Source organism: Tympanuchus pallidicinctus, unplaced genomic scaffold (genome assembly GCF_026119805.1).
Source record: "Tympanuchus pallidicinctus isolate F22 unplaced genomic scaffold, pur_lepc_1.0 scaffold3, whole genome shotgun sequence".
NCBI lineage: Eukaryota > Metazoa > Chordata > Aves > Galliformes > Phasianidae > Tympanuchus > Tympanuchus pallidicinctus.
The window spans coordinates 92,987,123-93,011,261 of record NW_026294747.1 but is presented as its reverse complement, the minus strand read 5'-3'; the positions used below and the strand labels follow the sequence as shown (position 1 = coordinate 93,011,261).

The window sequence follows — 24,139 nt, the reverse complement described above, 5'->3', positions numbered from 1 at the left end:
TTTATCATGACTGGAGAAAAAAGGCAGGAACAGAAAAGATGCTTAGAGGTTCCTCACTACATTTTTCAATAGTTGCAGAGAAAGGCAGGGAGAAAAAGTACAGTTGCACTGAGGTGCTATATAATGTCCAGAAGAGCTGTGTTGCACTGGCATCTGATGTAGCTTTGATAATAGAGAACATTTTTCTTGGTAGAGTTGCTCTGTGTTAGCATCAATAATTTAAATGACCTCACTTGGAATCTCAACCTCGACTTTTGAAAAGAAAATTGAAATACACTTTGTCCATTAAATAAACAAATTTCAAAAGCTTCATGTATATGGATGGCATTGAACAAATTTAAAGATAATAAAGATAATGAATAATTCTAGAAATTAGACTGGTTTTATTTGCATGTCCTGAAATGGGTTAGGACTATGTTTCAAATTGTTTATTTGGAAGATGCTATCAGTGCTTTCATTAACTTCTGAAATACATCTTTTTAGCAATTTGAGAATGTTGGTTTTTTTTGTCAATATTTGCTGTTTTATAATCCTTTATAATATGTACATGAAAGCATATTTTAAAAATGAAGAAAACACTTATTTTGCTTTATTTTAGATGCAATTAAATAGCATTTTCCAATAGATGTTTCTTTCTAGCCTCATTTAAACAGAAATCTGAAAGAACTGAGATGTAGATATTCTCAAGGATTTTTTGCACAATTAAATCTTTTGAGTTTTTCACAGAATTTTAGAATGTACTTCTTTTACATAGACTAAGATTTACCCTTTCCTCATTTCTTAGGCAGTCTCTCTCTGAGTAGTTAGTTTCTGCTCAGCACTCATACTTGGTTTTAGGCATGTTACATCAACTCCTCAATGTCATGTAAATAGCTCTAAGATTTATATATCCATTTTTATCCCTTCTTTGCATTTTGTTTCTGCCTTAGAAGTCATAGTCAACCCTACTAGAGCTTCTACAGCTTACAAACTTGAGTTTGTGGTATCAATAGGATCTAATAATTTCTGTTGTATAATAGAACTGTAATTGTTTCTAGTTTGTTTGTGTAATGACTGGAAAGTCCTAAAGTCAGGATTATTCTATAGGTCTTTACTTCCTTTTCCCTAATTGTAGAATATTTGTGCGTCCTTCCTTCAGTCTTCAGATTATGCTATCTGGTGGGATTTATATGAAAAGCTGTATTTCATTGATTAAATTGTTTTTATTTTGATTTGTTAATAGTTGTTTCTGGAGGTGCTACCCCAAGACAGAAGTCAATGGATTAAAAACACTTCAGAATTAAGAACTTCATATAATAAGATAAAAGAAATCGTAAGTTGGTATAAAATAGAGTCTCATGATTTCATGTAGGTACAAATGCCTGTAGTATAGCGTGGAAAGATTTATTTTTTTTCTGTTCTTATCCAGCACATTACAAACCCTCGAAAAGCAGGACAGCAAGATCTGATAATCAACAATCCGCTCTCTCAAGATGAGGGGGTAAGTTAACCCTTTGTTCTATTGATGTATTTCTTACAGTTATCATCATCATCATCCTGACATCTCTAATAAGAAAGCAGAAAGTATTTTCAAAGTTGTGACACTTCACTGAGAGTTTAATTTTAGGCAACTTTATTTTTATACATTGCTTTTTTACTCCATTTTATTATATGTAAAAAGATATTCAGTATACCTCATATCTTCAAGCATGTCTGCTAAAGACATTTTTTTAGCTTCTTACCATTTTTGAAAGTTCATTTTTTTGAGGGGGAATGGGGAGGGCAAGTTTTCTTAAAAATCTTAATGTGATTAAAATAATTTGTTTGGCAGTATTTAAGATATTTACACCTGGAAAGACTTTCACAGATCTCTCTGATGGAGGGGTCCTACGTTGTTCACAAGCAGAAGCCCATATTTGCTTGTATTTAGTGTAGTTTTCTGTTTCATATTTAATACAGGAGAGATGTTTGAATAGGTTTGCTGAAACGTGGAAGCATTGATCATAGGCTCCTTTGTGGTTCTGCAGCCAGTATGACTGTATATGCCATCAAACCTTTGTTGAACGCAGTTGTACAGAAAGTTGTATCACACGCAAAAGATTTAAAGTGGTCTTGTTGTAGTTTATGATAATACTCAGCAACACGACCTTCTTTCTGCCTGTGATTATCTTTTGAAGAGAGAAAACAAAGGTTGACATGTCAGGGACATAGTCTGTAAAACAAAGCCACAGGACAAATCAGACATAGGGAAAAGAGCTGAGTGCCTTTCAGTCTCTAAACATTTTACCTTTTGTGTCCTGGGTTTTCCTTTCTTTTTAGCAATCAAGATTCTGTTTCCTTTGCATTTTGGTTTGATGAACGGTTTGGATAGGGGAAGGAAAGAGAGTTTCAAAATGTGATCTAGGTCCAATTAATAAGATATTGTCAAGGATACATAACAGTTTTAAATATTTTTGTTTTCTTCACATTTTGTGATGCAAATATAGATGCTAATTAACATTTTACTTTGTTATTTTATGTGAGTTTGAATTTACTCCACTTTACTACATATTCTTACAAGTAACTCAAAAAACCTGCAGCCTTCCACCAAATTAATACAGTAAGCAAAGAAGTATGATCCATAAACTTACATGTTTTCATCCTGATATAAACTGACTTTCTAGGATACTACAGACAAGTCACTAACATTCTTTTTCACCCCCCAAAAATTAATGTGGGTTTCCAGGATTGGTGAGGATTAATTAGTTAATATTTGTACAGTATTTTGTTGTACAAAGCAAAGCCTCATATATTAGTACAAGCCTTTGTTTCATATAATTATTTTTCCTTATTTCAGAGTCTTTGGAATAAATTTTTCCAGGATAAAGAGCTTCGAGCAATGATTGAACAAGATGTAACAAGAACGTATGTAGATCTTTAAAGAAATTTCTAAATATAAATGTAGATTCTGTATTTTTATGTGGTATATATTATATAGTGTTTTCTTGACTTAAGATAGTGTAAATGTCAGGATTGTTGAACATGAATGTGTAGAAACATACATTAAATGTATAAAAATACAGCTTTCTTGGAGTGAAGAATGAGAAAATTGAGTTAAACATTAAACCCTGGAGATTTATTGGTATCATTGAAGAAAAGCTCTTCTAAATTAAGATATTAGGAAATGTATTACTATATGAAATCTAAAATAGAGTTTTCCATGTGAAGCAGAGAGAAGGAAAAAGGAAGGTCTTTTAACTCAGTTATTATCATAATAAAAGATTGAACAGATGAGTTTCTGTAATTCTTAACACTTATTCAATCAATAATAAAAAAAACTGTGAAATTAGTAAGGAAAATGTCAATGATATAGAGAAGTTAAGCATTTCTATTTTAATTATCACTTTTCTATTGTCATTTGTCGCATATGCCTTTTGTCCTGTGTCTGTCTTTCCGTCTTCCTGGCCCTTAAGTTATTCCTATTTGGTAACCTTTCTTCAGATAGAACACTGTTCCTGAAAGCATTTCTTTTTAGAGTTGTAGCATTGACTGATATCTAAATCTAATTACATTCAATTACTGTTTTGGTACCATAGAAAATTTTACTGTATGCAAACACTTTATTGTAACTTGAAAAAAGCAGTGATAGTCTCAGACTGTTCAAATCCCAAGCTCACGCGTTTTCATTTACAGAAACAAAGTCAGCCAGAAGAAATCACTGCTCTCTGGTTTTCAGAGATTTTACATGTCTGTCCCTAGACCCGCTCTTGAATGCATTTTTGCCATGAGATGTGTAATTAAAATCTGAATATGTTTTCATGTACGTTCTCACAGATGGCATTTTTTGTTTGTTAAAGGGAACAGTTCAGGATGTTCTAAGATTAAAATATATACATATCTAAAACGTAATTGGAGAATGAAAAGTTGTGTGAAGGGTATGTTTCATGTAGGATCATTTTTAAAAATGCATATACGAAGTCCAGGCTCTCTCTCTGGCAAATAGTAGAGCAAGTAATGCTCAGCAATGCCATAATAGACACCAATAAGATGATTATTTATTAATATTAAATATTGTACTTAACACTTGTATGAAACAATAGCAGAATGTGTCATAAATATTAACGTAAGTCAAACCAGAAGCAAAATTTATTAGTAGCATGATATGATTTTGCAGAGCATGTGCATTTATGTGTACACTATATAATCTATATGTTTTATATTTATATGCTAATCATAAAACATTTTATGTTTATATATATATATGGATGTAAACTAGTACTGTTATAAGAAGTGATAACCTTGGCTCTGTTCCTTGTCTTCAATGTTGTACTTTACATTTCTGTTCTCTGAACAAATTTATGGAGTTATAATATAAAGATCTGGCAATAAATTTCAGTGCTGTTGATTATAGTTTAAAATACGTATTATATTCAATTATCAACATCAATACCTTCTAAATTTTATTTCTTATTTAAAGTATAGCTTTTTATTCTTTGTCAGTGAGTTCAATACTCCATCTAATGGCATTAACTTAACAATGCTGAATAGTGTGATGATAACTATTCACACAGTATCGAATCACAGAGTTCTGTCTTTGGTTGAGAGCCTCTTTTCTGTCTGCACCCAAATTTCTTTTAGAAGGTATTTTTGTGTCCTTTTATTTTGTTGCCAACCTAAGTTTCTTCATTGTCAAAGTTTGGCTGACACCCATGGAAGGGGCTCCTAAGTGGATAAAACTAATGTTTTAAAAAATAACTAACTCACACTGATCTTCTCTTTCAAAAAGTAAGGATTTGAACACACTTTTTTTTTTTTTTTTTTTTTTTTAATTAGCAATTAGGGTGAAACATTTTAGTAAAATTCCCGTTCCCTTGTGCTGTCTTTCTCAGAGTTATAATTAAATGTAATATTTTGGTATTCATAGAAAGTTGTATTCTTGCCTTGCCTGGCTCGAGGATACTGTATTTCTAAAACAGTGCTTTAGTCATAAAATGACATTCTCCATAAAAATCCGTCCTGAACTAAGAGTTCCCTCATGATCTCTTGTATTTACATTTACCATAATTAATATTTCAGCCAGCTTATTCATGAGTTTTTTTATTATCCTCTCTGTCACAATCTCTGGTATTACTAGATCCTCACAGATATCTCTGTGTATTTTTGAGTTTTCTTTGTTAGTCTTCTCTTTCTAAAACTCATAGGGCAGGACTGAATAACAGTCCTTCAGAAATAATCTCTTCAAACCCCTAAATTATGTCGATTGCCATCTGCTGTAATGCACCTTTTTGGTCTCAGCTGTGTCCTTCCTCTACAGTAATGTGATTAGTACAAGTACATACAAGTATCCAAATGTTGGTCTACCATTACCCCCACCAGGTGCCAGGAAAATGTTACACTATTCATCCCAATGCCTTTCTCAGTACTTCCATGTTCTGTGTTCAAACCATAATGTCTTCTGTGCCTTGGCTCTTGCATCAGATCTTTCATCTAAGGATTTCAAAGCACCTTTCTAGCTATTTCTCTCATTCCTTGTTATTACCTCTGTGAGATGACCACAGTATTTGTTAAAACTCGTAGTTTTATTGCATGTAATCTTTTGTAGTTACTTGTTTTTTCTCTGTGATAAGCTTTACAAGAGTCAATAAAACTGGTCTAAAGTTTAGCACTGTAGCTAAGACCTTGGAAACAGGCAAGGCAAATGTTTCTTGAAGAAAACTTTCCTCCAGTCCATGTGACTTCATTTTGAAATTGACAATATTATAACCTTTATATCAGAAGTCTATTCTGAATCCTAACATCATTGTCTTCCATTTTCCCTTCTCCAACTTTACCTTTTCTTTTGTCGTTCTACCTTTCCAGATTTATTTAATTTGCTATTATTCCACATAGTTGGATGTGGTTTGGGGTGTTTGCTTCGTAAAATATTTTTGCCATCTAGTTACCTCTTCAATAAGCATAGAAACACTTTTATTTGTGCACTTACTCATTAAAGTGCATCCTGCATAATCAGTTTCTTTCCTGCTTCCAGCAGTCAGTGAACAGAATGCTTTGTGAAAGTAGCTTCAGAATAGTTACAGGTTACAAAAACATGCATTTTCCCGAATAACAGGATTTTCCCATAAGCTTTTTCCCCCTTTCCTCACATTAAAACTACTTCATACCATGCCAAAGTATCCAGTGTTTTTGTAATTTTATTAGAGAAAGCTCCTAAAGACAGTGAAATGCCACATAACCAAAGATGCCAGTAAGATATGTTGGAGCTTTTATTGGAGCTGAAGAAAATTAGGTTGTCAATTTTCACGTCAACTGTAAGATATTTTATTAATCTTGCCTTTAATATGCTTTTAATTTCTCAGATATGCATGAAATACTGGAATTTTATGTGTATGCTCCTTCTGGCACACTCTCTTCAATTTTATTCCAGCGTAGAACTGGAAATTCTATGAATTTCTTTAACATATTGTAGCTTTTGTACTCTTCTGCGCAGCATTGATTTTAAGAGGAATGAAGAACAGTTCTTGAAACTGCAGGACAGACTGATGATCCGGTTACAGCTAACAGCCCAACGTAGAAAAAAAAATATGAGAATTTCATATGAGCTGTGATAGTGTCTGTGGAGATTTGTTCTTCAGTGCTTAGATTTCCAGTACCTGAATCAAGTTAATCACCAGTTTTGCAAGGGAGGTGGTGTTTGGGAGTTGGGCTTTGCTGATCACACATCCATGAGTTTTAGTTTTGGTAGTGTGAGACTGACAGCCAGTCGAGCACTATCTTGGTGCTTAACTTAAGTTAGTTTTGGGATGCTGTGCTGCCTGAGACCAGAGCCATCTGGTCTATTGGGTTTAACAGTTCACATTCATGATCTTTACTTCAGGATCATTTCGGCATACTCTTGTTCTGTCTCCTTTCATTTTGTTTCAAGCCAGCTTGTGTTCATGGAATGGAATTTGAGAAGCAAAGGATCTTGATTGTCCAGGCACCTCAGAATGGACTCACAGGGGACACTGTCTTATTTGGATTAAGTTCTTCAAGTTGTTCATATTTTTAGTGGATTGGTGATTAGAGAAAACTGACTATTAAAGCAACCTGTCATTTCATTTCATTCCAACATCTCTCTAGTTTTCAAAATGATGAAAAACATTGCACATTTGAATATAACCACTGATATCATCATGTAATAAACTGATGTATATTAAACACTGATCAGAAATTTAGTTGAAGAACAAATAAAGTAAGTCCTTCCAAGTATTCGTATTCCAACAGCATCGACAATTTAAAGAGAGATGGGAAAACAGACAGGAGAGATGTCTTACTTCTGTCTTACCTAAAAATATTTGTGGAACACCAGTGGCTGAGATTTTCTGGGCTATACTGCTTACTGTTGTTGTATTTCTTCATTTTCAGTTTTCCTGAAATGCAGTATTTCCAGCAAGAGAATGTGAGGAAAATTCTTACAGATGTTCTGTTCTGCTATGCCAGAGAAAATGAGCAGTTGCTCTATAAACAGGTAATGAAAATATAGTACAGGTGGCATTCATTTACTCAACATTTTCTGTATGGTTTGACAATAATGTAGTTCTGTTGTATCTGAAGTTGTATCCTAATGCTATAGTAATCAAAGAGCTGCTTGTCAGCTGTACAGTAAGAAAAGTAACATTGAATAACATATGCTTTCTCCTCACAAGGCAGTCCCTTAAATTGTTTTCTTTAAGGTTTCTTAGTCATCTAACTTCAAAACCCTTTATAAACAACATCCTCTACTTCAATGCTGGTAAAATAAAAAGAATTAAAAGAAGCTTTCTTGGTATGCAGCGGCATTAAAAAATGGCACTGAATAAACAAACAAAACAAAAAAAAACTGCTGAAAATTTACTACTTTTTTATATAGTGTTTTATATACTTTTTTATATAGTATTTTAAGTTCTTCCTCAAAGAGATAGTGCTATGCTACATAAAAGATAGCTATGCAGCAACCAAATGCAGTGCAGCTGATAAATGTCTATTGACTGAAGAAGGGTGCTGACACATACCACTTTTATGGCACTGCCACAAGATACTTCTCGCACCATTTTTGTCAAAATGGCAAAGGTAGCCTTTAAAACCACTGAATATACATCCAGATGGGATGAGAAGAAATTTAATGTTTCTTCTGAATGTTTGGAAGTGAATATGAGCTTGATACTGAATTAATGTAGCAAGACCAATATGCAAAATTATAGATGTAAGTATATTTGTATTTGTTTCCTCAGGCTATTAACTGTGGGGAGAGTATGGACTGTCAAACTGAGGGATACTGTGTGCATGGACAAAGGCTAAACTGTAGAGCAGCAAGCTCTAGGTAGGACAAAATCTTAAGTAAATGTGAAGACTTTTATAACACACTATGTGCTCTCTGGCATGGTCTGTGACCATCCTGTCCCTAGCCAGGAAATTTGTAAATATAAATTCAAGGACCAGATACTTGTATCAAAAATCAAATACATAGTGATCAAACATGTAAAATCTCCATGAACCAGTTACTTTTTATGTTTGACAGACTCTGAGCAAGGAAAAGTCATGCATAATAGTAAGAAAAATAAGATTAGTGAACTGTGTTTTAAAGGGCACTGCTACAGGAAATATTTCAGCAGTATTCAGCCTCCTCTTTCTAGTGAATATAGGCCAGAGTACTGATGATGGGAAAACGGAAGAACACATTCTCGCTAATGTAGTCTATCATTTATTGAACAAGAAGTATTATTTTACTCTTTGATATGACTTAAAAGGACTTAATTACCCTCTGTTCATATTTAAAATCCTCTGGATTCCTCACCAAGAAATAATACCTTCCTACATAAGGATGGAATATTTAGCCAGATCAAATTTTAAAAAAAGAGAGCCCTGAGTTTCATCACAAGCTGTTAAAGCTATTATTTTCTACTAGGTGACACCCCGTTTAACATAGACCATATTGTTAATAGTTATGGGATTTTATTGAATTAATGAGACTGTTATCATGTAGTAGAATGTCTTGCTGAGTTAATTGAAACTGCAGAGATTATATAAATGGTATTAATGAACTTTGACTGCCTGATGCCTCAGCTTTAATAAAGACTGCTTGGTGGGCTAAATGAACATAGGCAGATAAAAGAACAGGTTCAATTTTGTGAGCCTACAGGCTGTTGACAAAGAAAACTTCTTTACCTCTGTTTTCAACTGGTGTTCATTGCATCAGTAATGCAGTAATTTCAGGATGGTGTTGCTACAGGACAACTACACTTTACCATCTTTAAATTGCATAAACTGAAATAAATTTGAATTATGAAAAATGGTGTATTTATTATCTTCAAAGTGATTCATTGTATCATCCAAGTCTTATGGTGCTGTGCCACATCACAAAATAGCAGATGATTGTGGTTTCCTCTTTCTATGAAGATGTCATTTTTGTCACATGCTATCTCTTTTTCTTTCTTCATTCTAAAAGACCCTTTCTTTTACAATTGCTGAGCTTGTATTGGTAACAATCCTGCTTTTTTGTCCACAAGTTCTTCTCTTTTAGATATCATTTATTTTACAATCATCAGTACTCTTCTAAGAATTAGCTAGTAGTAAACAGAATTTGTGGTGGTAACAGGACATATCTTTTTCTCTTTTATCAAATATCTATGCAGTAGTCAGCCTTCCTGTCCTACAAGTTTGCTTGGTTGTTTTTACCATTTACTCACCATGTTGAGGTTAATTAAATCAAAGCATAGTGTATTTTCTTGAAGATAACAAAAGTTCATCAGTAAAAAATCTCTTCCAAGATGCTTTCTCTGCAGTAGCCAGAATGCAAAGCCCATATTCTGAATTTTGGCTTCGTATTCAGTACCCATCACAGGATAGTCCTGTTGTTCTCTTGCACTTGTATGACCACATGCAAGAGCTATATTTGCTATCATCATTATGATAATTGACAATAAATGACAAGTTATTTCTGTTAACAACTGTTTCTCTTCCAAATATTTGGAAAAAGTTCTTATTCCTAGAGAATTTACATTCCTACAAAGAGAACTAAAATATTTACAATATTTTACAGAAATAAATACATAGCACCAGTATATATTCTAAGAAGAATCAGTGTTTGCTTAATTTGCATATATGCATAAAAGTTGTCTTTGTAGTAGGCTTTGTTGTTTTTTGACAATCATGGAGTAGAATTTTATTTGGTGGAGAAAGAAGCATTTCTGTCCCTACTCAAATAGAACATAATGTTGGGAAACTGTATTAGAGATTTTTAAAGACAGAATCGTCACTGGGATCATTGAATTTTTAAATAGCAGCTGTAAATGCAACATTTAAAGAGAATAGTATATTGTACTTGAAAATGAGTAAAACTTCCTATTAACACTCTTCTGTAAGACTGGTGCCAAAATTCTGGTCATAGTTACTCTGAAAAGAAATAGGGACGATTAAGCTACATCACTAGGCTGACCATTATTCACTCATGATTTGATAAACCTTAGAGAAGCCAATATAATTTTGAAATGCACCGATTCACTTTTCATAGTAGAAGTGCTGTATTTCTGGTTTTCTTTCTAAACCACAGACTGCACTATGAAATCAATATTTTGTTGCAGCTGGGAAGTGTCATAAAATTATCTGAGCTCTGTCAACTTATTTATTAACACTAAAGAGTTTTAGTAAAATGCAGCATTGAAAAAAATATGTATATGCATATTACATTGGTGGCTTTTCTTGCCAAGTTAAAAATCTCTAAACATTTGAAGTATTCTTGTAACTGAAAGATCAGAGGTATCTTTTTGAAATCCTGATATTTCATCATCTGTTTGTTTTGTTTTTGTTGTATGTGGGCAGCCACATTAGGATTCTGCTTTATTATATAGTTGATACATTATTATGTTGGAAGAATGTATGATGTGCTTTTATCTTTTATAACTAATTCTTATTTTATGTCCTCTTTCTTTTTCTTCGACTTCTGTGTTTACAGCTTAGGTGATAGTTTTATTAGATAGTCAAGTTTTTGGCATTTCCATTTCTCTTATTTCATGTGAGTACGTGAAGGTGAATAAAAGAGTAGACGTGGAGCTGTTAATTATCTGAGGTCTGTGAATATGTGTGGAAGTACAGCTCATGTTATCAACAGTTTATTTAAGTATTTTGCCATTTCTATTTATCTTTTAATTGTGGACCTCTCTCCCTGTCTCTCCTATTTCTTTCTTGGTACTACCATAAGACTTTCAGAAATATGAAGCTCTCAGTTTGTTATTTTAACTATATTGTTGTGTTTGGGAATTTTTTATATTCTCTCCCGAAATCAAGTGGCTACATGAGAATCTTGGGTTTCACCCTTTTTTGGTTGTTTGTTTGTTTTGTTTCAATGGAATTTCTGTTTAGCCTTCATCTTTTGAAGATTATCAAATCAGAAGGGAAAGAGAAACTTCAGTCATCAGTAGACTTGCTGATTTTAGCTTTGCCTAGTGGCTATTGTGGCAGCCCTACAGCCACTTGGCTGTGGCCATTTGAGCACTGTCAGTCCTAAGAAATGGAAATTTTCCCAGGATTTCAGCTGACAGCACACAAAGACATTTACATCACCACCACCACCTGTTTTTTAACTCATTACTGCCAAATATTGGAATTTCCTCCTACAAACAAATGAGATTCATTAGCATGTAGTAGAGATAGATGGATTGATAGGATAGACAATTGTCATCCACATCTGTCTGAGTCATCTTCTCTCAGCTCGGTTTGAACTGCTTAAAGAAAATCTCCAATATTTCCAATAAAAGTCAAAGGGTATTTTTCTGGTACTGGATCTGCCTAATATGTATGATGCTGGCTTTAAATGCTACATATAAAATCACAGTTCTACAGCTGAGACCTGTTGGGAGAGTATTCCTAGAATTCAAATCATAATCTCTTTGACTGAGATCTTAATAATATGCAAAGATACTGCCCAGAGAATCCCAACTAACCAAAACAGTGAGATTTGCTAAGATTCTGACTGTGGTAGAGGCACAAACCAAGACCATAGCAAGTAGAGGAAGAGCCAGTTTTGGAATCCAAAAGATCCAGACAACATAAAAGATTTTGGAGGCTTGAATGCCTCCAGGAATGGGGCATCCACAGCTTCTATGGGCAACGTGTTCCAAAGCCTCACAGCACATTGTGTACATAAATACAGGTCTGTAATGGAACAGTTCCAGATCTCCTATACGTTCCTTTAATAATGAGCTTATTTTTAATATTAACATTATGACTTTTTAAATGCTATATTAAAACAAAGGTAAAAAAGACTGTTTTTCATGTCCATAGCAATGGAATTTTAATTTTTTAATTACCCAAATAGCTACCCTAATCTCTTCTACTGCTGTGCTGGTTTTGGAACATTATCAAGTAAAGCACAATTATAAATTTTTGTAATTTGTCCTTATTGCAGATCTTTGTACTATACATCATTATTATAATTAACATAAATAAAATTTATATTTATGAATATAGATCTTGGAGCAAATTGCCAGGTGCAGAGTTGCCTACCACTGCCAATTTGTTGTCTGTCGTGTTAGAAAAAGGGAGAATAACTTGTCTTCTCATATTTTAGCAGAATAAACACTTGTATTTAATCAGAATTTAGAATAAAAATCATTGCATATAAAACCTTTTTTTTTTAAAGAAAATAAATGGTCATGTGTTCACCTGTGCCTGGTGTTACTGGCTGCTTGATGCTATGCATGAACATGAATGAAAACTCTTACTATACTTTGCATCTTTTTATATTTAGGGTATGCATGAACTCTTAGCTCCCATTGTCTTTATCCTGCATTGTGACCACCAAGCTTTTTCACATGCCAGTGAAGCTGCACATCCAAGGCAAGCATACTGTTTTATTCTTAAAGTATTAAATATTTTTCTTCTTTCAATAAAATATGTAAAGTTTGCTGGACTAGAACATATAAATATGTGTTTTTTGATTATTATTTATAATTAAGAAATGGACCTAAAAAAACTGTTACATCTTTGTGCTTTTATGGGAATGCTTTTATTTCATTATCCGTACCATAGCTTCTGAAAGGGGTTTTTAAAGTGTAGACAGTGGTTGGTTCACAGCTGTTAGCCAGAGAACCCAACAAACCCAAAGGAAAACCTTAATCAAAAAGGTTATGTACATACTGTTTCACCTCATGGTTTCTTATTGCCAGGAAAAGCTTAGTGTTGTCATTGCAGATAGAAAGTGCAGTACCAAAATGGTCTTAGAATGCACACATCGATAACTTTCTTTCCTTAAATCTTAAAAGACAAAATCAACTATGTAGATAAGTTGCTGTGATTGATATTTCTTTCAGTATCTGCAGTATTGTAGCTGCAATACCTGACTGTGGTTTGTCATGGTAGTAACAGTAAGTTTAGGTATTGTTTCTCCATTTCAATCAAGCAGTGTGTGCACATATTTATTCACTTATATATAAAGTGCTACATCACATATGCTTGTCTGCTAACCGAGTTCAAATGCTTTTTTCTTCCTTTATATGTAAATCTTTAAAGAAAATCAAGAAAGCACTGGTTTCCTGCTTGAATCATTTGTGATATTTGATCAATTTCTTTGTCTTTTTTTATCATTACCTAAGGAGTCTACTGTTGAAGAAAAAACAGTTTAATTACTTATGCCATATAATATTGTACTCCACAATATGATTGTCCAAACGTAGTATTAGTGTAAGGATGGAATTTATTTACAAGTATGTATTTTATTCAGTGTATGTCTTCAGATATCCTGAAATTCCCTAGAAAATGCTCTTAACTGCAAAATAACTCAAAATTACCATATGTTATGCAGAGCATTCTGTTCCACTGCCACTGAAAAAGTAGAGCTACACAACAAAGTAGATGGAAAAGAGGTGCTGTCACTGATTAATTGCTGTTAAAGTACAATAAAATACAGGCTATTAAAACAAAATAAATTAATGTTTTGATACTGCATATTTGACCAGTAACCATATTTTTTGTTGTTGTTTTGGACAAACAGTGATAGATTGTGCAGCAATCAATTATTCTAGATCAAGCATACTCAAATAATACATTGTGACATTCAGTAATTTGTTATTTGGAATAATTAGATGGTTACTTCATTGTAGTGTAGACAAGGCAGCTAATTTGTTTTTGATCTTTATAAAAAGGAAAGACTTCATTTGTTCAATGGAGTCGCTCTTTTTAATTAAAAAGGCTAGTTTTCTCATTTGCTCTTTATATGAAAGTTAGCTTATAAATACATAATATTACATACAGAACACTGACCAAAAATAAACATTCACACTTAGATTGTTCACTCTTGATTTTTGCAGTGAGGAAATGAAAGTTCTTTTGAATCCCGAATATCTGGAACATGATGCCTAGTAAGTCTAAACAACTTCCTTTACATTTAATTTACTCTTATTATTAAATAATGTAATGCATTATTTAACACCACATTTCTGGATTTTCCCCTTTCAGTGCAATGTTCACACGTCTTATGAAGACTGCAGAGCATTGGTTTTCAACTTTTGAGCATGACAGTCAGAAGGTAAATATTACCTTAAAAAGTACTGTTTTTATTCTTAAGCAAATGTGGTTTTTAATAGGATTGAAGTAATTTGAAGATGATAATATATTTTCTCTTAAAGCAACTTTTTTTCTCTTAACTATCTCTTCTTGTCAATGATTTTCTTTACCTTCCTTTTTTTCTTCTTGGCCTGAGCATGTTCTAAGGCAATGTCTGTGCCCTTTGATCACATGTTTAGCTTTTCACTGCAGCTAGTATGCTTCTTCTTTTCATGGAAAACCTTTTTCTATGTATAGTTCTACAGAGCTTTTTGTTTTCTATTATTTTTCCTGTCCTCTTTGAACTCTTTGCAGAGCTATCTAGTCCTTGCCTGTAATAACCATTTTTCATGCACGGCAGATTTAACAATTCCTTATGTCCATTTTGCCTCAGTCAGGTGCTTGAAATTTTCTTCAATTACATTTTTTCTGTTGTCACATCACACCAGCGAGAGGAAGGAAGAGGTGACCAGATTCTCAAAGATTCTCTTTCCCTTTTTATACCTCTCTTCTTTAACGCTGAAAAATGTTTTTTTGCTAAAGTGTAGATAGAAGACTCTAGCAAAACATCCGTGTTGCAGGTGTCCAAAAATTTCAGTGTGTTATATACTAAAAGAATTAGCCTCTAGACTCAGTTCCAGCTTGATGTACTTCATCATTTTTCACTGAAACCATGGGGCAAGTAAAGTTAATGAAAAAAGCAGTAAGAATTTGTTCATTTTTTTATACCTATTTTTTGTGCACCTATCTGTGCACAAAAAACTATACTCGCAAACTTTAATTAGTGTGTACTAGTTTTGCAGATGGTTTGGTCTGTCAGTTGAAGTAAAAGATAGTTGTCCAAGTGCTATTTAAAGGCTTCTTTTGTATTTAAATTTTTAAATGTATTTATGTATATATTTTACACAACATGGAGCGTTGGTATCTTAAGTCCCTGAAGGTATACCTGCCATAATACCTGCTGCATCAAAAGAAGTGGCCAGTATGTCAGGGGAGGTGACCCCCCACCTCTCCGCTGCCCCAACATCTCTGTTCATTGCAGGGGAGTTGGACCAGATGACCTTTAAAGCTCCCTTCCAGCTCAAGTGAGTAATGCAGGCAGGCTTGTTGGTAACAGTGGACAAGGAAAAGTCTGAAATACCCAGCCTCAGTCTTCATTGGCAACTGCTTTTTACACATCTTGAGCAGATGGATTGGAAGGTGTATGGGAACTGTCGAGTCACTGCCTGAACCACTGATTGATCACCTTAGGCAAGCACTGAGTCAGCCATGGGAGCACAGGTGAAAGCAATTCAGCTGTGTGACTGGAAAGGGTGGAGCCTGGCTCCATCTCTCCTAGACCCCATTTAAGGGTGACTGCCAGTGAGAAGGATCTCTTTCTGGAGATTCCTCCTCTGTGGCGTTTTCTTTGTGAACCTAGATCTTTGGATATAGGTGAGTATTGCTTCCCTGTTTGTTTGTTTTTCTATTTTCACCATGATAATTTTTCCAGTTGTAACATCAACTGTAACAGCAGATAAGAAAGGCTGGGGGGAGCAATGTTCTTATCACTGTCAGTGAAGATCAGGTTTGCGACCAGCTGAGGAAACTGAACATCTGCTAAGTCTATGGGTCCCAGAGTCCTGAGGGACCCGTATTGGCTGACATACTCACTAAGTCACTCTCAATGATATTAGAAAAGTCATGGCAGCCACTTGAAGTCCCTGGTGACAGGAAAAAGCCAATATAGCAACCACTTTTAAGAAGGGTAGCAAGTACAATCCGGGGAACTACAGCCTGTCAGTCTCTGTGTTAGTGAAGGTCATGGAACTGATCTTCCTGGAAGCTATGCTAAGGCACATGGATTGAGAGAGACCACCACTCTCTGGTGGTGGTCTCTCTCAATCCATGTGCCTTAGCAGTGACTCAGTGTCTGAATGGAGATTAGTGGTGAGTTGTGCCCTTCAGGTGTTTGTGCAGGGAGTGGTGCTCTTCAGCATCTTCATCAGTGACATCAGCAGTGGAATTGAGTGTGCTCTCTGCAAGTTTGCAGATGACACCAAGCTGTGAAGTGCAGTTGGCACATCTGAGAGATAAGATGCCATTTAGAGAGATCTAGATAGGCTCAAGAAGTGGACACATGTGAGTCTCATGAAGGTCAATAAATCCAAATGCAGAAATTTGCATCTGGATCAAGGCAAGTCCTGCTGTCTTACAAGCTAGGACATGTAAGGATAGATCATAGTCCAGCCAAAAGGGACCTGGGGATACTAGTGGATGGCAGCTGGACATGAACCAGCAGTGTGCCCTCAGAGCCCAGAAAGCCAACCATATCCTGAGCTGCATCAAAAGAAGTGTGGCCAGTATGTCAGGGGAGGTGACCCCCCACCTCTCCGCTGCCCCAACATCCCTGTTCATTGCAGGGGAGTTGGACCAGATGACCTTTAAAGCTCCCTTCCAGCTCAAACAATTCTGATTTCATTATTCTCTATCTACAGTTATAAATTACCATTTGGATTTAGGTTTTACATAATTTTCAGTAACTGCAGATAAAGCATATGAGATACAAATTTTATGAACTTATTACATAGTCACTTTTATTCTAACAATAAAGCTGTGAGACACTTCTCTGTGCATAGCTTTTCAGAATTCAGTGTATTCAAACATATTTGTTCCAATTTCTGTCACAAATGTGGTGAAGTTTGAGGTTGAATTTTCTTCCAGGAAATAACTAGGTCGGCTTACAGATTTACAGTGCCTGGGTAGAAGGTGGAAGTTTACATTGCCCTTTCTAGTTCTTTCATGGCATAAAAAATTAATAATGCAAAGCACATGGATTAATATCTAGTTGTTTGTTCTTGTTCTTTGCAAACATGCATAATCTTTAATAATCCTTTCTCGTACGTATTCTTTTTACAATCATGACTGTGGATTGGCTACATAATGAAGTCTGGATCTTCACAAATGAAGCAATGAAAGCATGTGCTCTGAGATACGTGTTACATTTTATAGCTTCTAACAGTTGGTTCCATTACTCCCAATTGCCATTAGAGGAGCTTCTCCAGCTATGGCATTCCCTAGTGGTTAATGAGAGAAATCTGTCCATGTTTTACACTTGTGCTATGTCCTAGCCTCTCTTTACAACTGTAGCATTTGTTTCCTAAATGCATGAATATATAAGTTGTATTAATATCAGATACCAGCCATTCCAATACGTGTTCTGTTAGGTAATGTTCTGTGGCAGGATTTGGTGATTCTGTTCCTAATACTTCAAGTTTTCAGTTGCATTTCACAGATATCCATATTTAAACTGTCAGAAGTGAGTCTGATGCTGTCTTGTTAATAGCATAGCAAATCTCTGAGCTGTCCTTTTTGTCTTTTTGTGAACTGCATTCCTTTGGGATTGATAATTTATATTTCAAGGTAGCAGTAGATGGCTAACCCTGTGTAAGGTTTACCAAGACTTAGGAGCTCATAAAAAGAGGAGAGCTTTGTCCCTTGTGGCATGGTAATAAGTAGTGAGTATGAGTGTGGGCACACAGATTCTGAATTTTAGGCAAAGACACTGCAAGTCATTTCTACTTAAGCGTTTTGATGGATTAGTTGTCTTAGTTCATTTGAGCATCTTTCTGTTTGGGCGATGTCTTTCATGTCTGATGTGATTTTTTTATTATTATTATTTTTTTTAGCAATTTCAATTGACTGAATTTACCTTTTTTTTTTTTTTTTCCCAAACAAACTGCATGAAAGGAGGTAACAAACTTCTCTTACAGACTCTAGTCGTTCACCAGATATCTTCATGCCCCAAATCATGAGGCACAGACAGTCTGTACATTGATTATTATTATCTTCTTGCCCACAGAGGTTGTCATGCTTTGAAGATTTCTGTTAATGGAGTTAATTTCTGTGGTTCCGATGAACTGCATTTTGATGGACACCATTTATTTACCCTGTGATTTTAAAAATGGCAAGGCAGCATATATTATTTGATGCTCTTAACCGTGCTGATTTTCACATTCAGCAGTGTGTCCATGCTGAATTATGCACAAATGTTGTAAGATACAAGTAACTTCTTTTTGGCACTCATCCTTAGGAGGAAGTTTGCATTAGTTTTGGTAATCTGAATCTTCTGACACTTGAGTTTGTCTTGTAATTTTGTAAAGATGGCTATAAACCCACAGACAACTAATGGTGTAAAGGCTGATTTAGGCAACTACCTACTCTTGCTTTAAAACATCTGATAGTTTGAAAGATTCTAATGTTGAGATTTCTAGATAAGAATTTATGCCTATAAAAATTATTTGCTTCTGTCTGTGTTCAGAGGAGAATATTGCTGGCCTCTTCTCCTTAGTGGCTAGTACCACTAGTTTCTGATTATCTTTCATGAGTCAACACTCTTCTTACTTTTTTTACTTCTTAGGAAAGGAAATAGGAATCTTTTTCCAAGTCACAGATTTATTTATCATCACAGGCTTGTTGCTTCGTCTGCATGTTTTTTTGACTTATGTGCAAAATTTGGTGAATGTCTTCTTTTAATATGAGATTGCTCTTTTGTGAAGGTCATTCTATCAGTATTTCTTGAAGTATTTATTCAAATATGGTTACTTCACTTGCATCCATGATTCACATATTCTACATAGCTGTTATGCTTTCCATGATATAACTGTTCAGCTTGAATATTCTTCTCTTCTTATAATTAACAAATATTTTTTAAAAAAAGTTTACTCATTAAGGAAGTTAGTAATAAACAATAGGTAGGAGAAATGCCCTTTCACAAAATACATTTGTCTATAAAGTACATTAGTATTTAAATAATAAACAGCATTTCCAATTGACCCTTAAGATGCTAGAAGTTTTATTTTAAATTTCTCTTTGGCAGAACACAAAAGTTTTTGAATGAAACTATCCCATTTCAGTGAACCTTGTTTCACAGACTGTGAGAGAGCTTTGGTCAAGTGATTTGCTAGGACACCTGAGTTGAATATCTCTTGCTACTACAATAGCATTGCAAAACCACTGCATTATAGTAGACAGATCATTCCCTTTGCTGAAATTGTCATAGCAAAGCAATAATGATGCAGATTTTAAGATGCAGTTTATAATTTATCAGATCCTTAAATAAAAGCATTTTACCTGAAATCAGCATTCAGCATCACATTCTATTTTCTGCAGTACAGAAATGGAATAATTAAGAGCAAAAATTTCAAGCAAAGGAGATAAACAAAAGCCTGTTTTTGTAAGCTATTTGATAGAGATTATTAGATGTTAAGTGTCCACTTGAATATTAAACCATGTTATAAGTAATTGTGAAATATGCATACTGCTCTTTTTTCCTCTTAAATTGCTGATGGAGAGAGAAGAGGATTGAAAAGGGGACAATACCATAGGAAACAACCTTGGAGATAGTTTATACAACAGAAAAAAAAAAACACCTTTCTTTGTTATCAAGTGTTAGAAATAATGTACTCTTCACTGAACTGAACCAAGTGAAGCTGTCTTTCAACAGTTATAGCAGTAATTAAGTTGTCTTAAAATATTAACCCTTTGACCTTGATAATGCTTCGCTGTCAATACAATGAACAAAAGTATGTAAAAATAAGAACCATTTTTTAAATGAAGCTCAGTTCTGAGAGCCATGATTACAAATTGAAACAAAATCTTCGTGGAATCTTCTTACTATTCCAATCTTCTTTCTAATTTTCTAATATTTTCTAATAACTAGCATTGCTCCTAACAGGTTAATTCTTCGTTTCCCTTTCCCCTATCTTTCTCTTGAAATGTCTGATTTATTCTTTTTTGTTTCTTATCCTCCTTTCCATGGGTTTCTGATTTAGGATGCCTATGTTCCAGTAGTTTTCTTCCTCTGTTTTCACCTGCGTTTGTCATCTTACAGATTGTGACATAATTAACACAACCTTTGGGTCCAGCCAGCTGCATTTTTATCCTTAAGTTCATCTTACTGCTCTATTTCTTTGTGGCTTTAAGGATTTTCTAATCTTTTATTAAAGATTTTTATATATTGAGGTACAACCACATGATTTTCTGAGTAAGGAAAGCCTGTTTAGAAAGGTTATTTAAAAATAAGTTATTTGCTGTTTGGAATGCAGCTTACTGTCCTGTGAGGGCATATATTCTCTACAAAGTTACTATTCATCTGTATTTTTTTGGTCTGACAAGTACTGCTTATATTAAAGCTGATTATTCTAGCTGTCAACACTTTATCAGCATGTGGAAAGTAAAGCACGTACATAGATTTGACTTGGAGAACAAGGGAATGAAAGGCCTGGGGAAGGGAAACCCACAATAGGTGCCACAGAAGTGGTTACTTGAAATTGCTCTTTTTCTGGAAAAGACTATTGATATTTTTAAGTTTATTTTGACACCAGAGATTTTAAGTCAAAAAATTTCTGTAGCATAGGTAAACAGGAAGGGGTGTTCAATTTTTTTTTTCCTGTTTTCTGTGCTTGCAGGAGAAAGATGTGATGATTACACCTATGCCATTTGCAAGGCCACAGGACTTAGGCCCGTCTATTGCTATTGTAACTAAAGTAAACCAAATTCAGGATCAGCTGCTGAAGAAACATGATATTGAGCTGTACATGCATCTGAACCGACTGGAAATTGCTCCACAGATCTACGGACTGTAAGTGTTTGTATCCCTTTACTTAATTCCTTCTAGTTTTATTTCATTGTGAAGGATGATTTTGTCCTGAAGTTTTTAATTAGAGGAATGAGGGTAAGAAGTACTTAACTCTTATGCCTTATTTAATTGGCAGCATTACATTGAATAAACCACACAGATGTATTTGTGACAATGATGTTCCCTCTGCAGATCAAGTCCCTGCAGTTCTATATTGGGGGACTTGTAAAAGATTCTCGTTGCAGTTATGAAGTATATATTTCAGTTGTGAATATTATCATATATTCTACCTGTGATTTTCCTGTAAGAAGTAATAGAGCAACAGGAGACAAAGGATGGAGGAGGATAAAAATCACCAGCATTGAGTAGTTTGCTTAATTTTTTTTTTTTTTTTTTTTTTTACCAATTCACTCACTGTCAGTGAACTTTCCCCTGTCACAGTAATGGAGGTTTGGATACTGGTAATGCAGGTTTTGGGGGGGGATGTTAAAAGTTGTGACATAATGATGATAAACTGTACACAGAGTTAGCTCAGGTAGTCCTTGTTCCATTGAAGTGGCTCAGGTCTGTTCAGCTAGCTTTGTCCTGTGTGACCACATTCTGGGGCGGGGGGGGGGGGGGGGGGTGAAGGTCAGCTGTGACTTTAGAGGCTTTGTCAACGTATGTTTTCAGTGTGGCGTACAAACCACACATGGCTGCTATTTAGGTGAATCTAAAGCATACAACTTGCATGAACTATGAGGTATTGTGAGTTGACTGTGATTTTGAGAAAGAATTTTGCCTTCATAATCTGGAATTACAGACAGATTATTCATTTTGATCATTCCTTAAGGGGCAAGTTGTATTTATAGTTGTAGTGACAGAAAAGTAAACTTTTTCCAACTTTTTGCAATGACTTAAAATTAACGTGAAGTTTGCCTTGAATCACAAAACAAAAACTTTCATACGTAGGACAGAATTGCCAAAAGTAATTGTGAATTACATTTAACAACTTGATAGAAAATGTGAAAAGGAAGAGAAAAGGAGTCTTATTGCAGAACATAACTGCAATACTTACAAATAAAGTCTAATTTGATGTTATCATAAACTGAAATACTGCTGAGACATAATATGCCTTCAAGATAAGAGTTGAACTGCAGATTAGTCACAGACTTGCAAAGAGCATAGGAAGGCAAATTTAATTCTACAAAACTCGCCTCAATGGTTTTGATATCGCTGGGCTACAGGGAGAGGAAGAATAAACTAAAGAAACTCAAGGTATTAAGAGCACAAAGAGGATAGTTTGTCTTATTAAAGCATTTTTTTTTCATAATGTGGAATTTTGTGGTTTTTTAGTATGCTTACTAGTCTGGAAGAGAAAGCAGGCATTGCTGATAAACTTCAGGGATAGCAATGAGTAGGTGGGTGGTGTAAATAACTAGGAAAACAAAAAAGCCAGGATGACTGTTTTCTGAAGGCTTATGAAAACACACAAAATAAGATAAACCTCAGAAATTTGCAAACATATTTTGGTGCAAAAGTAATTTGTACTGTGGATGTTCAGTTTAATATTTTGCCTTTCAGTGAGAAATAATTGAAAGAAAAAAATTAGGCTTAGCTCAAAAACGTGACATTACAATTGCAGAAGAACGGTGCAGTCTGGTGTGGCATAAATAGAACTGAATCTGAATAAAGAAAATTACAGTTAAGGGAATGAATTATGAGAGAGAGCTTCAGGCTGACTATCAGGAAAACCTTACTAACAGGGAACTGTTAGACTGTAAAATAATATTTCAAAATTAACAATGGAAAAAACCATCAGAATATTTTAAACACAGGCTTTTGAAATGCTCTCAGAAGTTGACAGTATTGTAAAGAACAAATCCGTGTTGGCAAAAAAGGAAAGTAGGTTGCAAGTGAGGTCACATCCTTCTCTGATTTCTGATTTAATATAGAGGACAAGATATTAATATGCTGCTGGAGGAAAGTATCATCACAAAGGCTTTCATTTAGTGGCAGTCTGCCCTAGCCTGAGCAAGTTATACAGTCTACTTATTTAAAAAAATGCAGTCATTTCTACTTTGGATCTTCTTGTAAACTTTTGTGGTAAGATAGAAATTCTTGCTTACTCTTTCTACTTTCATGAAGTTGGTTTTTAACCTTTAATTTTCCCAAGTAGTCATTTCTTTATCAAACAACATGGCCAGGACATCAGGTACCCCAGTCTGTTCTGTAATTCCATGTTCGGAACTGTTCCTTTAAAATAAAGTGTAGCTACCCACTTCTTGAAAGTATGCTCACTTGCTAACAAGAGCAGTTTTAACTGACACTTCTGTACTTGGAGTATGACTCATTAAATATCATTACTGTCCAGTGGTGCAAAGGTATGATGCCATTTTTATGTACAGTACATATTAGTGTTTATTAGATCAGCTAGTCCTCTGTTAACCATCGCGTCATTAGCTGTGTGGAAAGGCTGAACAGCCTGAGTCTATTCAGCCTGGGGAAGACTGAGAGGGGATCTGATGAATGGTTATAAATATCTAAAGAGAGGTAGGGGGCAAATGGATGAAACCAGACTCTTCTCAGTGGTGTGTAGTAGATCAGACAAGGAGTAAAGGCCTAAAACTTGAAGATAGGAAGTTGCGTGCTAACATGTGGAAGAACTTCTACACAGTAAGGGTGATGGATCACTGGAGCAGGTTGTCCGGTGATGTTGTGGAGTCTCCTTCTGTGGAGATAAGACCCATCTGAACGCCTAACTGTGCAACCTGTTGTGGGGTACATGCTTTCGCAGGAAGTTGGACTCGATGATCTCTTGAGGTTCCTACCAAGCCCTGTGATTCTGTGAAAAGGAAACTTCTCTGATACTTGCTGTTTTGTGAAGTTCTTGCTTATGAGAGTGGATTGCTTTATCTTCTGGAAGGCAGTAATGAGCAGACTTCACATTACCTAGCTATCTCATTTCGTTGCTGAACAGAAAGAGAACTGTGGTAGGTCAAGTAAGATGTATTATTGCTCTGGCTA

The 24,139-nt window shown here is 34.8% G+C and overlaps 1 protein-coding gene across 1 annotated transcript in view; it reads left to right on the top strand.

The window, feature by feature from the left end:
- TBC1D5 (TBC1 domain family member 5) overlaps positions 1-24,139 on the top strand; it is a 293,599-nt gene that overhangs the window by 162,475 nt on the left and 106,985 nt on the right. Inside the window, exons 5-12 of the mRNA XM_052695951.1 lie at positions 1,223-1,312; positions 1,409-1,480; positions 2,816-2,883; positions 7,363-7,465; positions 12,722-12,810; positions 14,280-14,330; positions 14,428-14,497; positions 20,964-21,136. Coding sequence (XP_052551911.1) covers positions 1,223-1,312; positions 1,409-1,480; positions 2,816-2,883; positions 7,363-7,465; positions 12,722-12,810; positions 14,280-14,330; positions 14,428-14,497; positions 20,964-21,136 — 716 coding nt within the window. The remainder of the gene's footprint in view (positions 1-1,222; positions 1,313-1,408; positions 1,481-2,815; positions 2,884-7,362; positions 7,466-12,721; positions 12,811-14,279; positions 14,331-14,427; positions 14,498-20,963; positions 21,137-24,139) is intronic.